The sequence below is a fragment of the Macrobrachium nipponense genome, chromosome 15 (genome assembly GCF_015104395.2).
Source record: "Macrobrachium nipponense isolate FS-2020 chromosome 15, ASM1510439v2, whole genome shotgun sequence".
Classification (NCBI taxonomy): Eukaryota; Metazoa; Arthropoda; class Malacostraca; order Decapoda; family Palaemonidae; genus Macrobrachium; species Macrobrachium nipponense.
Genome location: NC_087208.1, coordinates 80,087,254 through 80,101,673, shown reverse-complemented (window position 1 = coordinate 80,101,673; position 14,420 = coordinate 80,087,254). Strand labels below are relative to the sequence as shown.

General features: G+C 36.8%; 1 protein-coding gene across 1 annotated transcript in view; it reads right to left on the bottom strand.

The window, feature by feature from the left end:
- Positions 1-13,951, bottom strand: part of LOC135195084 (FK506-binding protein 15-like) — a 60,176-nt gene extending 46,225 nt beyond the window's left edge. Inside the window, exon 1 of the mRNA XM_064221462.1 lies at positions 13,846-13,951. Coding sequence (XP_064077532.1) covers positions 13,846-13,941 — 96 coding nt within the window. The 5' untranslated portion in view covers positions 13,942-13,951. The remainder of the gene's footprint in view (positions 1-13,845) is intronic.
- Positions 13,952-14,420: the final 469 nt, after the last annotated feature.

Genomic DNA, 14,420 nt, shown 5'->3' with positions numbered 1-14,420 from the left:
GGCCCTAACTGTAGTGTTCTTTGAATCTTGCAGGGCACTCACTGTCACCATTCAAGCACAGGCCGAGGTTCTTCTTCTTAGTATAGACAGAAGTCGTGAGGTCTTCGTTGTTCTTGGAGACAAGAACTCAACAGTGTAGTTCAGCAAGCTGTATTGTTGGAACGCACATATATTTGTGATACTGGAGGGGTTTCCTGATATGTGAGAACCCTCTCTCCTCCACTGTTCCCATATAGAAGTTGGCGAAACAGGATGCCTAAAGGGGAGAACATTGCGACACCATCCGTTCTGCCGGAACATTAGTCCTCTATTGGGTGGGGGAGAAGGGGCCTTCTTCATGTAAATCACTTAGTAGAGCCCACAGAAATGCCTCAGGGATGTTCAGCTGGGGTGTTGAGTCATCCCAGTTGACGTGGTCCATGATAATATCGATGATCTCATCGACGGGGAACGTTGCTATGAATAATTATTCTACGTCCAAACGATAGTTGCTGTTCCTGGGGAGTCCTGAATTTCTTTTAAGAACTCTGTAGATTACCACATGCTGCACCGGCTAAGGACGTATGGTGTGATTATCTGGTTGAGCCTCTTGGCTAGTCCATAATTCGGAGGGGGTGGGCGTCTAACTAATGATGGGGCGGGAATCTGGTTAATGATGGGCGGAGGGGGGGGGCGGAGGGGTTCCGGTTTTATGAGTCTTTAAATCAACATACAGATAACCAAGGCTGTAGTGGAGACTACAGACTTGGTTTTCTGTAAGGTAAATAAATACTAATAAAACTGGAAACCCATGCCCCATCATTAGCCAGACGCCTGCCCCTACATATGGACTAGACAAAAGGCCCAACCAGATCTTAACACCATACGTCCCCAGCCAATACAGTCAAGAACCCCTGAAAGTCAAATATAGTCTACTAATTCACATGCACCACCCATGGATGCAACGGCTCTTATATCAGAATGACTACAATTCAACTGTCAAAAAGGATCTCATGCCACATACAGGAAGGAGGTATTAGGAACCATACAAGGACAGCACACCATCAAGCCATCTCCATAGCAGTATTGTCCAAAACACATAGATAATCAGAAGGGCTCCCAAACAACGACACTTCCAACCTGTTAGAAGCCCTCCTCATCCAAAAATAAAGGCCCTCATTAAATACTACACAGGAGATACTCTTCATCCCCACCAATTTAAGAAGAAATATCCTTAATGATAATATCAGCCTGAACAGCAACACCAATGCAGGAACACCAGATGAAATGAGCTGCCCAGTAGCCAATGAAAATTCGTGAGAATGTTATCACTGACGAGGGCAGTATACCAGCCAACCAAAATTCAAGAGGCAGTGACGCCACACTACATCACGCCCTGCCACTCAATTCCAACCCTCTACCTCGAAGATCAGCATGGTTGCTAACAGCCAAAACCACCAGCTTAAAGAAAATGGCTTGAGTGAAAATCCCTCTAACCAGTAAGGGGGATATTCAGAGAAATGACCAATCAAAATTCAGCAGGCAGCCGACCCCTACCCACCCTGGCCCTACCACGAATATATGAAATAGATTCCTCAAAAACCACATTCTACTCTGATCCTTCACTGTGATCATGCTCGGTCAAATTCGAGAGAAACGTTAGCATAAATATTACTTTAGTTTTACAAGTAAACTCTTTGGACATTACTCTCCAGACTTCACTATCCCTATTATGCCTGGAATTGTAACGGTATTATTAATTGTAGTACCCAGAGAAAGCTGTCATAAGGAAGACAGAGAAAACTCTCTACAAAACCAATTCGGCTGATGCAGTGATATCTTTTAAACCCTTAACGCCTATTGGACGTATTTTACGTCTACAAAAATTGTCTGTCGGATGCTTAACCTTTAAAACACCGAAACAGTATTTTAAAAATCGTCTCCCGTATGCCAGCGGCGTCCGCGAGTGAGCGCCGAAGCGGAATTTTTTTTTTTTCAAAATATCACAGCATGCTTAGTTTTCAAGATTAAGAGTTCATTTTATGCTCCTGTTTTTGTCATTGCCTGAGGTTTAGCATGCAACCATCAGAAATAATTATCATATATGTATAAATATTGGGATATATGACAGCGCCAAAAAAAATTTTCATATATAATTGTATACAAATCGCGCTGTGAGCAAAACATTAAAAGCTAAAGAGTTCATTTTTTGTATTGTACACTGAATTGTGATCTCTTTGGTATATAACACATTGTAAAAACGATCAAGGCAACACAGAGAAAAATATTACCACAAAATGATGCATGAATTCGTAACGCACGGACGTAAAAAAAAAGCAGTTTTCAAAAATCCACCATAAATCGAAATATTGTGCTAGTGACTTCCCGTTTGTTGCAAAATGAAGGTAATTGATTGAATATTACTAAATTGTAACTGTTGTAGCTTACAATTGCAGTTTTCGACCATTTTGGTAGAGTTAAAATTGACCGAAGGACGAATTTTTTCTATTTATCGTATATATATGACAATATTTCAAAACTGATAAAGCTACAATCATGGGTTGTTTTTTTGTTGTATTCTACATAAAATTGTGCACATTTTCATATATAAAACTTTATGTAACGGCTAATTTAAAATGGTGCAAACATTACGACAATCGGACGAAAAAATTTATGATTTTTTCGGAAGAGTTACTGCGCGGACGTAAGGAAAAAGTTTATTTCATAAATTCACCATAAATCGAAATATTGTGCTAGAGACTTCCAATTTGTTGCAAAATAAAGGTAAATGATTGAATATTACTAGAATGTAAGAGTTTTAGCTTACAATTGCATTTTTTTACCATTTCAGTCGAGTCAAAGTTGAGCGAAGGTTGAAATTTTGGCACTTATCGTTATTTATATGAAAATATTTCAAAACTGATAAAAGCTACAACCATGGGTTGTTTTTAGTTGTATTCTACATGAAATTGCACATATTTTCATATATAAAACTTTATGTAACGGCTAATTTAAAATGGTGCAAACATTACGACAATCGGACGACAAAATTTCTGATTTTCTTCGGAAGAGTTACCACGCCGATGTAAGGAAAAAGTTTTTTCATAAATTCACCATAAATCGAAATATTGTGCTAGAGACTTCCAATTTGTTTCAAATTAAGGTAAATGATTGAATATTACTAGAATGTAAGATTTTTAGCTTACAATTGCGTTTTTTGACCATTTTGGTCGAGTCAAAGTTGACCGAAGGTTGAAATTTTGGCACTTATCGTTATTTATATGAAATATTTCAAAACTGATAAAAGCTACAACCATGGGTTGTTTTTAGTTGTATTCTACATGAAATTGCACACATTTTCATATATAAAACTTTATGTAACGGCTAATTTAAAATGGTGCTAACATTACGACAATCGGACGAAAAAATTTCTGAATTTTTTCGGAAGAGTTAACGTGCGGACGCAAAGAAATTTTTATTATTCATAAATTCACCATAAATCGAAATATTGTGCTTGAGACTTCCCATTTGTTGCAAAATAAAGGTAAATGATTGAATATTACTAGAATGTAAGAGTTTTAGCTTACAATTGCGTTTTTTTACCATTTCGGTCGAATCAAAGTTGACCGAAGGTTGATATTTTGGCACTTATCGTTATTTATATGAAAATATTTCAAAACTCATAAAAGCTACAAAACCATGGGTTGTTTTTCGTTGTATTCTACAATGAAATTGCGCACATTTCCATATATAAAACTTTATGTAACGGAAATTTTAAAATGGTGCAAACATTACGACAATCGGACGAAAAAATGTATGATTTTTTCGTTAAGAGTTACCGCGCCGACGTAAGGAAAAAGTTTTTTCTAAATTCACCATAAATCGAAATATTGTGCTAGAGACTTCCAATTTGTTGCAATATAAAGGTAAATTATTGAATATTACTAGAATATAAGAGTTTTAGTTTACAATTGCGTTTTTTTACCATTTTGGTCGAGTCAAAGTTGACCAAAGGTTGAAATTTTGGCACTTATCGTTATTTATAAGAAAATATTTCAAAACTGATAAAAGCTACAACCATGAGTTGCTTTTTGTTGTATTCTAAATGAAATTGCGCACATTTTCATATATAATACTCCATGTTACGGCTAATATAAAATGGTGCAAAAATTATGTCAAAGTGACGAAATAATTTCTGAGATGTGTCATTGATGCTTTTTTAGTGCAAGAAGAAAGAAATTCGCGCTTGCGCGCCTGGGTAACGATTGTAAACAAAACAACACCTTGATCTGTGAGCTCCCAAGCATCCCCCAAGGCATGTTGATTCAAAAGTTTTCACCTAGTAGGCCTATAACTTTTTTTTTTTTTTTTTTTTTGGTCGAGTACCATACAGACAATTTTCGTCGATGTTTAATACATCCAATCGGCGTTAAAGGGTTAAATTGACATAAAATACGTTGACGCTAAAAGTTTTTTTAAATATTCGTGGAAATTAGTTATAGGTCTACTTAGTGAAAAATTTTGAATCACGCACCTTGAGGGATGCTGGGAGTTCATGGATCAAGCTTGTTGTTTTGTTTACAAGTGTTACCCAGGCACACATGCGCGAATTTCTTTCTTCTTGCACTAAAAAGCATCAGTGACACATCTCAGAAATTATTTTGTCACTTTGTCAATAATTTTTACACCATTTTATATTAGCAGTTACATAGAGCTTTATATATGAAAATGTGCAATATTTCATGTAGAATACAACAAAAAATAACCCATGGTTGAAGCTTTTATCAGTTTTGAAATATTTTCATATAAATAACGACAAGTGCCAAAATTCAACCTTCAGTCAAATTTGACTTGCCCGAAAGAAAATGTCAAAAAATGCAATTGTAAGCTAAAACTCTTTATTTTCTAGTAATATGCAATCATTTACCTTTATTTTGCAACAAATTGGAAGTCTCTAGCAAAATATTTCGATTTATGGTGAATTTTGAAAAAAAACTTTTTTTCCTTACGTCCGTGTGGTAACTGCCGAAAAAATCAGAAATTCTTTCGTCGGATTGTCGTAATGTTTACGCCATTTTATATTAGCCATTATATGAAGTTTTATATACGAAAATGTGCGCAATTTCATGTAGAATACAACAACAAACAACTTATGGTTGTAGCTTTTATCAGTTTTGAAATATTTTCATATAAATAACGATAAGTGCAAAAATTTCAACCTTCAGTTAACTTTGATTTGACCGAAATGGTCGAAAAATGCAATTGTAAGCTACTACTCTTACATTCTAGTAATATTCAATCATTTACCTTCATTTTTCAACAAATTGGAAGTCTAGCACAATATATCAATTTATGGTGAATTTTTGAAAAACCTTTTTCCTTACGTCCGTGCCGTAACTGCCGAAAATATCAAAAATTCTTTCGTCAGATTGTTGTAATGTTTGCGCCGTTTTATATTAGGCTTTTGTCATGGTAATCGTTCTATAGCGAAGTAAAACATATTAAAAGAAAGGAAAACGCATTTTCTTCAATTAGGTCTGCAGCAAAGAGGCATTCGTGCACGTGTTGAAGGCGCCTATTCTCATGATTGTTCTAGAATCGTCAGGTGAGGTATGGAACTCAACAGGCGCCGACATGTCGTGAGGAACGCAGCGTATTATGATGCAATATTTCGTTGAGAACCTTCGAAGACGTTCTTGTCATCTCAGGAGCCTATGACGTTCGCTGGTAGGCCCCACCCCCAGGTTGCCGTATATATATGACTGACGAAGTATCAGAGATCAGATCATCAGTGAGAGATCAGAGCAGAGATCATCAGTGAGAGATCATCAGAGAGAGATAAGAGAAGAAGGAACAGACGAAGGATAAAAGAAGGCGTACGAGAGTTTGGTCAGATTCAAGTCAAGTCGCCCAGCTAGAGAGAACGACAGAGGTATTTCGACGTTGAGCAAGCCTTCAGAGAAGCAACATTCTACAAGAAGTTTCGAGGAGTTCCTGCCTTTCGAGTATCAAGAATAGACATAGTTTTCTGCAATACGGAGTCAAGAAGACGTCAGAAGTTACAGCTCTCTTTTTTTGAGGCCATTGCTTTGAGCATCGTTTTCCAACAGCTGCAAAAACTTGTCAACAAGTATTTTCATTACCTCACTGTTTCCCCAGTTCACGCAGTGTAAGATTTTGCTTTTATGTAAATAGGAGAAACCATTCTGCATTTACCTTTGTTAGTAAGCTTGTAAATAAACCTTTGTTCTGTTTGTGTATCTTTCTATATTCGTATCCCCAGTTTCAACTGTTGGTGTTGAATTCTTTTTATTTATTTAATACCTAACCTGGAGCAGACCTCCCGGGGTCCGTGACATTAGTGGCGACCTTGCTAGGCTATTCGGCACCGTAACATTGAAACAGGGAGAATATAGAAAGAGCCAGAATGAGTGAGATGGTGAAAGAGTTTATTGAGTCGGGTAAGCTTCTGGGTCTAGAGGGGAATGATCTCTGTGAGTATGTTGAAAGGAAAGAAAGGGAGAAGTATGAGAGAGATGAAAGAGCGGCTGAGAGAGAAGTAATGAAAATGCAGCATGAGCAGGAAGAAGAAGAGAAAGAACGTATGCATGAGTTGGAAATCGCTCATTAAGGCAAAGTACTCGTAACAGTCAGACAGGCGAAGCTGATAGCTTAGGTATGAGTGCAGTGCTGAAATTAGTACCAAAGTTTGATGAGGAAGATGTAACGACATATTTCATGTGTTTTGAGAAGTTAATGGAAAGAGTAGGTTCCCCTAAAGAAATGTGGACTTTATATTTACAGTCAGTTTTGAGTGGTAGGGCACTTACTGTGTATAGTTGTATGTCTAAGGAGGAATATGATGATTATGATATTGTGAAAGAAGCTGTTCTTAGAGCGTATAGGCTAGTACCGGAGGCATACTGTAAGAAATTTAGAAGTTTGGGAAAGGACGAGAATATTACGTATGTAGAATACGGTAAGAAGTTAGAAAGGCTGTTTTTTTATTGGTTAACTTCTGCTAAAGTTGAGGATTTTGATGGTTTGAAGAACTTAGTGTTGTTAGAAAACTTCAAAGATAACGTATCCCCTGAGAAACTTTATATAGAAGACAGGCGAGAAGTATCTTTTGCAGGAGCAACTAGGCTAGCAGACGAATATAGTTTGACTCATAATCTAAGTGTCAGTGAGAAGCAAAATAATCCTTCGTCTGGTAGAGTACAAAGCGGTAAAGGTTTCAGTTCTAGTAATAGCAATGCCAGTAAAAGTGACTATTCCTGATATACATGCGGAAAACCTGGTCATATGTCTAAGGTCTGTAAGGCTAAAGTGGCATCGAGTGGCTCAGAATTAACTTGTTTCTGATGTAATGGGAAAGGGCATTTAGTGAGAAATTGTGCAGTTGAAAGGAAGGACAGTAAGAAACCTGTCTCTAGTTAACCTTTCATCAAGTTGGAATGATGTGATGAGAGAAACTAGGAAAATCTTTGGTGAATTTCTGTCAGAAGGCGTAGTTTCCTCTCTTAGGTGAGAAGGTTCGAGAGAAGTAGTCTTGCTTCGAGACACAGGAGCTGCTGTCTCACTGATTAGGAGAGAGTGTGTGCCAAACAAGGCAGAAATCAACATGGAAGAAAAAGTCATGTTAGGTGGATTTCCTAACACTTGTGTTCTTTGTCCTTTGTTGAAGTTAAACTTAGAAAGTCAGGTAGTGTCAGGAGAAGTGAAACTTGCAGTTGTTGACAGTTTGCCCGTTGATGGCGTTGACATTATTGTCAGTATTTATCCAAGAATGTGAACCCTGTTGTTAGGGATATTCCAGTGCCTGAAATGGTAGTAACTAGGTCAGGTTTAAATACAGACATAGACTACGGTCATAATTTGTTCGTGGATTCGAACGAGACTTGGTTCGTGGATTCAAGCGAGTGTGATAGCGGTGGCGAGGATGATCTTGGTGTGAGTGTGGCTGAGAGACCGGACTCTGTCATTGATGGTGATAGCCAAACGGAAGGTGTAGCTGTCGAGAGTAATGTAGTCGATGTAGTGGGATCAAGTACTAGTTATGGTGATGAATTAGGCACTAACCTTTTGAATAAGGATAAGCTAGTCAAGTTTCAGAGAGAGGATGAGACACTAACCCAAATTTTTTAATGTGAACTGGATGATGATCTCAATAATGTGTGAAGGAAACGTTTTGTTTAAAGGACGAAGTTTTGTGTTGTTATGTTCGGCCTAAGTCAGGTAGTAAAGAGGAAATCACAGAACAATTAGTCATTCCTAGGAGGCTTCGTGAATTAGTTTTGAAGTTAGCACATGATGAGCAAGGGCATTTGGGAGTAAATAAAACTTTCAGGTGTATTAGTAGGGCGTGCTTTTGGCCTAAAATGAAGAGTGACGTAAAGAGGTATGTTTTAAGTTGTCATGAATGCCAAATTGCCGGGAAACCGAATCAAGTAATTCCCAGAGCTCTGTTGTGTAATACTCCTGCAGTAGGCAAACCTTTTGAGAATGTAGTTATTGATATGATCGAAGGGAGTATAAATCTGTTGACAATCACTGATAGACTAACCCGCTATCCAGAGGTGATACCCGTAGGAAGCTGTAACGCAAGGACTGTAGTTAAACGATTGTTAGATTATTTTTCTAAGTTTGGTCTGTCTCGTACTATACAGAGTGGTAATGGTAGTAATTTTGTATCCAAATATTTCAAGGATAGAATGAAAGAGTTAGGCATTAAACTCATAACTTCCACACCTTATCATCCCGCATCATAAGGCATTGTGGAGCGGTTTCATCAAACGTTAAAGAGTTGTTTACGGAAATTGTGTAAGAACTTCGAACACGACTGGGAAGAAAAGTTACCATTTGTTCTGTTAGCTTTAGGGTTGGCACCGAATGACACTACAGGATTTAGTCCTTTTGAGCTGGCTTTCAGTCACAACGCTAAAGGTCCTTTGGAAATGCTAAAATGTAACTTAATGCTTATAGAAGGTAGTGAGTGAGGACTACATAACTAACCTAGAGTATTATAAAAACAATTTAGGAGATGCTTGGCAACTGGCGGAGGAGAATGAAAGTGCTTGGCAACTAGCAAAAGAGAACGAGAGTGAAAGTCAAGGAGAAACTAAACGGAAACATGATCTTAGAGCAAAGAGACGAGTTTCTGTGTAGGAGATAAAGTTTTAGTACTAATCCAGAAAGAAGGTCCCTCTTTATCTAAGTTTGAAGGTCCTTTTTCAGTGTTAGAGAAGAGGGGAAATATACATTATGTAATTGATATGGGTGAAAGTAGAGCAAAGTGGATGCATGTAAACTTGCTTTAGAATTATAAAGAACGCCCAGTACCGTGGCCACCGCCAGCGCCCGTAGTAGCAGTGTTACAGAGAGAAATTAGTTTTGAGAAAAACACAAGAGGTGTTTTAGTATTTCAAAGTTTTAAGCAGAGTTCAGAAAACGGAAAAAGTAAGAGGAAAGGATAATGTTGTAGCTGATAGCCTCTCTAGAGATTTTTCAGAATTAGTAGCCTGACGACCGTTTTTCAGTTTTGGCACGAGTGGATGTGTGGGGAGAAGTGCGCGTGTTTAACTGTATTTAAGCTTTATGCAGAATTGTTCCCCTGCTGTTTGATTCTTGTTTCTCTTTAGAAAAAAATAAAATCAGTAGATTTCATTTTTTTTCTTTTTGGGGGAACGTGTCATGGTAATCGCTCTATAGCAAAGTAAAACATATTAAAAGAAAGGAAAATGCATTTTCTTCAAATAGGTCTGCAGCAAAGAGGCATTTGCGCACGTGTTGAGGCACCTGTTCTCATGATTGTTCTAGAATCGTCAGGTGAGGTATGGAACTCAACAGGCACCAACATGTCGTGAGGAACGCAGCATATTATGATGCAATATTTCTTTGAGAACCTTCTAAGACGTTCTTGTCATCTCAGAAGCCTGTGACGTTCACTGTAGGGCCCGCCCCCAAGTTGCCGTATATATACGAACTGACGAAGTATCAGAAGATCAGATCATCAGTGAGAGATCAGAGAAAGATCCATCAGTGAGAGAGCAGAGATCAACAGTTGAGAGATCATCAGAGAGAGATAAGAGAAGAAGGAACAGACGAAGGATAAAAGAAGAAGGCGTACAAGAGTTTGGTCGAATTCGAGTCAAGTCATCCAGTTAGAGAGAACGACAAAGGTATTTCGACGTCGAGCAAGCCTTCAGAGAAGAAACATTCTACAAGAATTCTCGAGGAGTTCCTGCCCTTCGAGTATCAAGAATAGCCATTGTTTTATGCAATACGGAGTCAAGAAGACGTCGGAAGTTACAGCTCTCTTTTTGTGAAGCAATTCCTTCGAGCATCGTTTTCCGACAGCTACAAAAACTTGTCAGCAAGTATTTTCATTACCTCACTGTTTCCCCAGTTCACGCAGTGTAAGATTTTACTTTTCTTATGTAAATAGGAGAAACCGTTCTGCATTTACCTTTGTTAGTAAGCTTGTAAATAAACCTTTGTTCTGCTTGTGTATCTTTCTATATTCGTATCCCCAGTTTCAACTGTTGGTGTTGAATTCTTTTTATTTATTTAATACCTAACCTGGAGCGGACCTCCCGGGGTCTGTGACACCATTATATAAAGTTTTATATATGAAAATGTGCACAATTTCATGTAGAATACAACAAAAAACAACCCATGGTTGTAGCTTTTATCAGTTTTGAAATATTTTCGCATAAATCACGATAAATGCCAAAATTTCAACCTTCGGTCAACTTTGACTCTACCGAAATGGTCGAAAAACGCAATTGTAAGCTAATACTCATACATTCTAGTAATGTTCAATCATTTACCTTCATTTTGCAACAAATTAGAAGTCTCTAGCATAATATTTCGATTTATGGTGAATTTTTGAAAAAAACACTTTCCTTATGTCCGCAAGGTAATTGCGGAAAAAATCAGAAATTCTTTCGTCGGATTGTTGAGTTTGTCATGTTGCACCGTTTTATATTAGCCGTTACATAAAGTTTTATATATGAAAATATGTGCAATTTCATGTAGAATACAACAAAGAACAACCCACGGTTGTAGCTTTTATCAGTTTTGAAATATTTTCATATAAATAACGATAAATAGAAAAAATTCGACCTTCAGTCAACTTTAACTCAACTGAAATGGTCAAAAACTGCTATTGTAAGCTAAAACACTTACAGTCTAGTAATATTCAATCAATTAACTTCATTTTGCAACAAATGGGAAGTCTCTAGCACAATATTTCGATTTATGGTGAATTTTTGAAAACCACTTTTTTTTACGTCCACAAGTTACAAATTCATGCATCATATTGTGAAAATATTTTCTCTGTGTTGCTTTGATCGTTTTACAATTTGTTAGATACCAAAATCATAGCAATTTAGTGTACAATACAACGAAAAAAAATTAACTCATTAGCTTTATCCGTTTTGCTCGCAGCACGAATTGTATACAATTATATATGAAATTTTTTTTTTGCACTCATATATTCTAATATTTATATATGATAATGATATTTTTTTTCATTTCTGATGGTTGCATACTAAACTTTAGGCAATGACAAAAAAAGGAGCCATAAATGAACTTCTAATCTTGAAAACTAAGCGTCCTATGATTTTTTGAAAAAAAATCATTTTTCCGCTTCGGCGCTCACTCCCGAACACCTCCGGCATACGTGAGACACTTTCGGAAATACCGGCTCGGCGTTTCAAGGTTAATAGTACCTGTTTAAAAGAGGGTCTTCTACCTGTAAATAATAATAATATGTAATAATAATATAGTCAGTCGCTGGTTATTGGCAGGGGTTTCGTTCTTGGTGGGATGCTGATAAGTGAATCCGTCATTAACCAAAATTCGACGATTTATGGTGCCAGCTGATATCTGGGTTAATAGTGCCATAAATCTCCAATTTTATGGTGGTAGGTAAGTGCATACAACCAGATTGCTGTTAACCAAGTGTGCCAAAAATCGGGACTGTTTGTTAATATAATAATAATAATAATAACAATATAATGTTAACAGCAGCACAAGATCAGGCCCTAAGAACCAGATATGTTCAAATAACGACAGAAGGAAATAACATCTCACTCATATGGAGGAAGTGCAATATGAAAAACAAGACTATAAACTGCATCGCAAGTAAATGTCTGGCACTTCCACAGAACCAGTACAAAAAGAGGCATGATTCAGTAGCAAAAACCCTCCACTGGAGACTGCAAAATACATCATCTATCTTGCAGTAATAAGTGGTAAGAACACCAACCTAAGGGAATGATAGAAAATGATCAGGCATAGATCCTCTGGGACTATGGTATCAGCACATATAGGCTGATACGTGCCAATGTCGAAGTATTGTCTTAAGAAGCCTTGAACAAACTAGGCAATAGATGGCGTTGTTGGAAGGTATCAGTTTAGCTTCCTTGGGTAGTTGGTGTTCTTATCATCCGAGGTATAGAGTGAATGTGTAAAATCCTGACAGATAACTACCAAAGCAGCCCTCCACTGACCGACTTGTAAGATTCCATTGTGTTTTGTTAAGATTTCATTTTTTTATTGTCTTCAGTCTGTTATTACATAATTGTATAAATATTTAAGTTAATGATAGGGGTTCTGATGCAGTGTTAATATATTTACAGAATCCCTCTCTCTTGCCTAATTACTGCAAGGATATTGGTCGCCTACATCTGACTCGTACAGTACTGCCTTGCTTGATGTCGGCTCCAATGCAGCGTGTCGCTTACCATCGATTTTCTTATAATGCTGTGATCCTTGTTTAGTTCATATTTACTTTATGACATATCTTGTATATATTGATATAAGGGTATATTTGCTGAAATATAATTGTTAAAATATATTTTTGCATTGTAATTGACATCAAATTGAATCTATGTAATGGCTCATCAAGAGCCAAGGGTAACTTATTAAGATCTCATAAGACTAAAATCTTGACAGACAATAGACCAGACATGACGTTGATTGACAAAATCAAGAAGAAATTATCAATCATTGATGTCGCAATACAATGGGACACAAGAGTAGATGAGAGAGAAAAAAAATTTATAAGTATCAAGACCTGAAAATAGAAATAAGAAGGCTATGGATATGCCACTGGAAAAAGTACCCATAATCACAGGGACACTAGGCACGATTCCATAATCCCTGAAAAACTAAATGCTGAAGTAGCTCCAGAACTCATGCAGAACAGTATGCTTCTAGAAACAGCGCACATAGTAAGAAAAGTGAAGGACTCATAACAAGGCAGGATGCCACCTGGAACCCCACACTATAAAAACACCCAGTCAAATACGATGACTGTGATTGACCAAAACAAAACGAAAAATTATAAATAAAAAATAATAACTAACATTTTAATACCAAAACGAGCCAACTTTCCTTTTATCTTTCAAGTCTCCTATAATCATGACAATCTTGTTTTTCCTAAATGCATTTGACTAAACAGTTTTTGTAAGTAAAGCATAACCCTGGCATTTGCAATAGCTGCTGTGTGCTAAAACAAAAACAAATGTAACAAGTTAATTGACATTAAAAGCAGATGCCATTACTTGGTGCCAGTTATAGTATTCTCAATAAATTTACCATTTTTAGCAAGGTATCCACAATTAGTATGAAATCCATCAGTCTAACTCAATACTACTAGCCTACATGTTCTTTCATTCTTTCACAATGCTCTTTAAAATAACAAATGGCTTACACATTATCAAAAATATAGGAAAACATCAGTACCTTTGAAACCAGGAAGATTATTCTGATATCAGTAACATTTAAAATCAAAGGTAAAAGAGATGTTTTGATCTAAAATGAACCTAATGATGTATAACAAGATGCAATAAATACCCTTATAACTGCGAGAAGCGTCTGATTGACAAATGCCCCAGAGTACGATTCCTTTTCTGTAAACTGGGGTTTAAGGGTTCGAAATACTGTGTTCATAACCTTCTTGACAGTACAACAACTTCTCAGAATCTGATGTACTTTTAACGTCACCATTTGAATTCTGTAATGCCGCCTTCTCCCCTTCCAGCTCCTGAATCTGTGCCTAACATAAAAAAATAACATGTAATGTGAATCAAACTATATCTATATAAATAAAATAAAACTATATCTATATAAACATAATAAAACTAAAGACTGAAATGTATACTTATTATGCATTCATCATAATTACCTGATACTTGGAAACCTGCTCACTAAGATCCTGTCTAACTTCAGCATTCAAAGCCTGCTGTTCAGCTAACTCTTCCTCCAACTGGAAAAAAATGAGTGGTGTACTAGTTAATTCTATACGTTCACTTATTTGGCTTATGCTAAAAGATGATGTATCTTGCTTTGAAAACATCCTTATGAAGCTTAAAGCATACAAAAAACTTAGACCATATCAGATGGTACCCTGTGCCATTATCTTAATACTG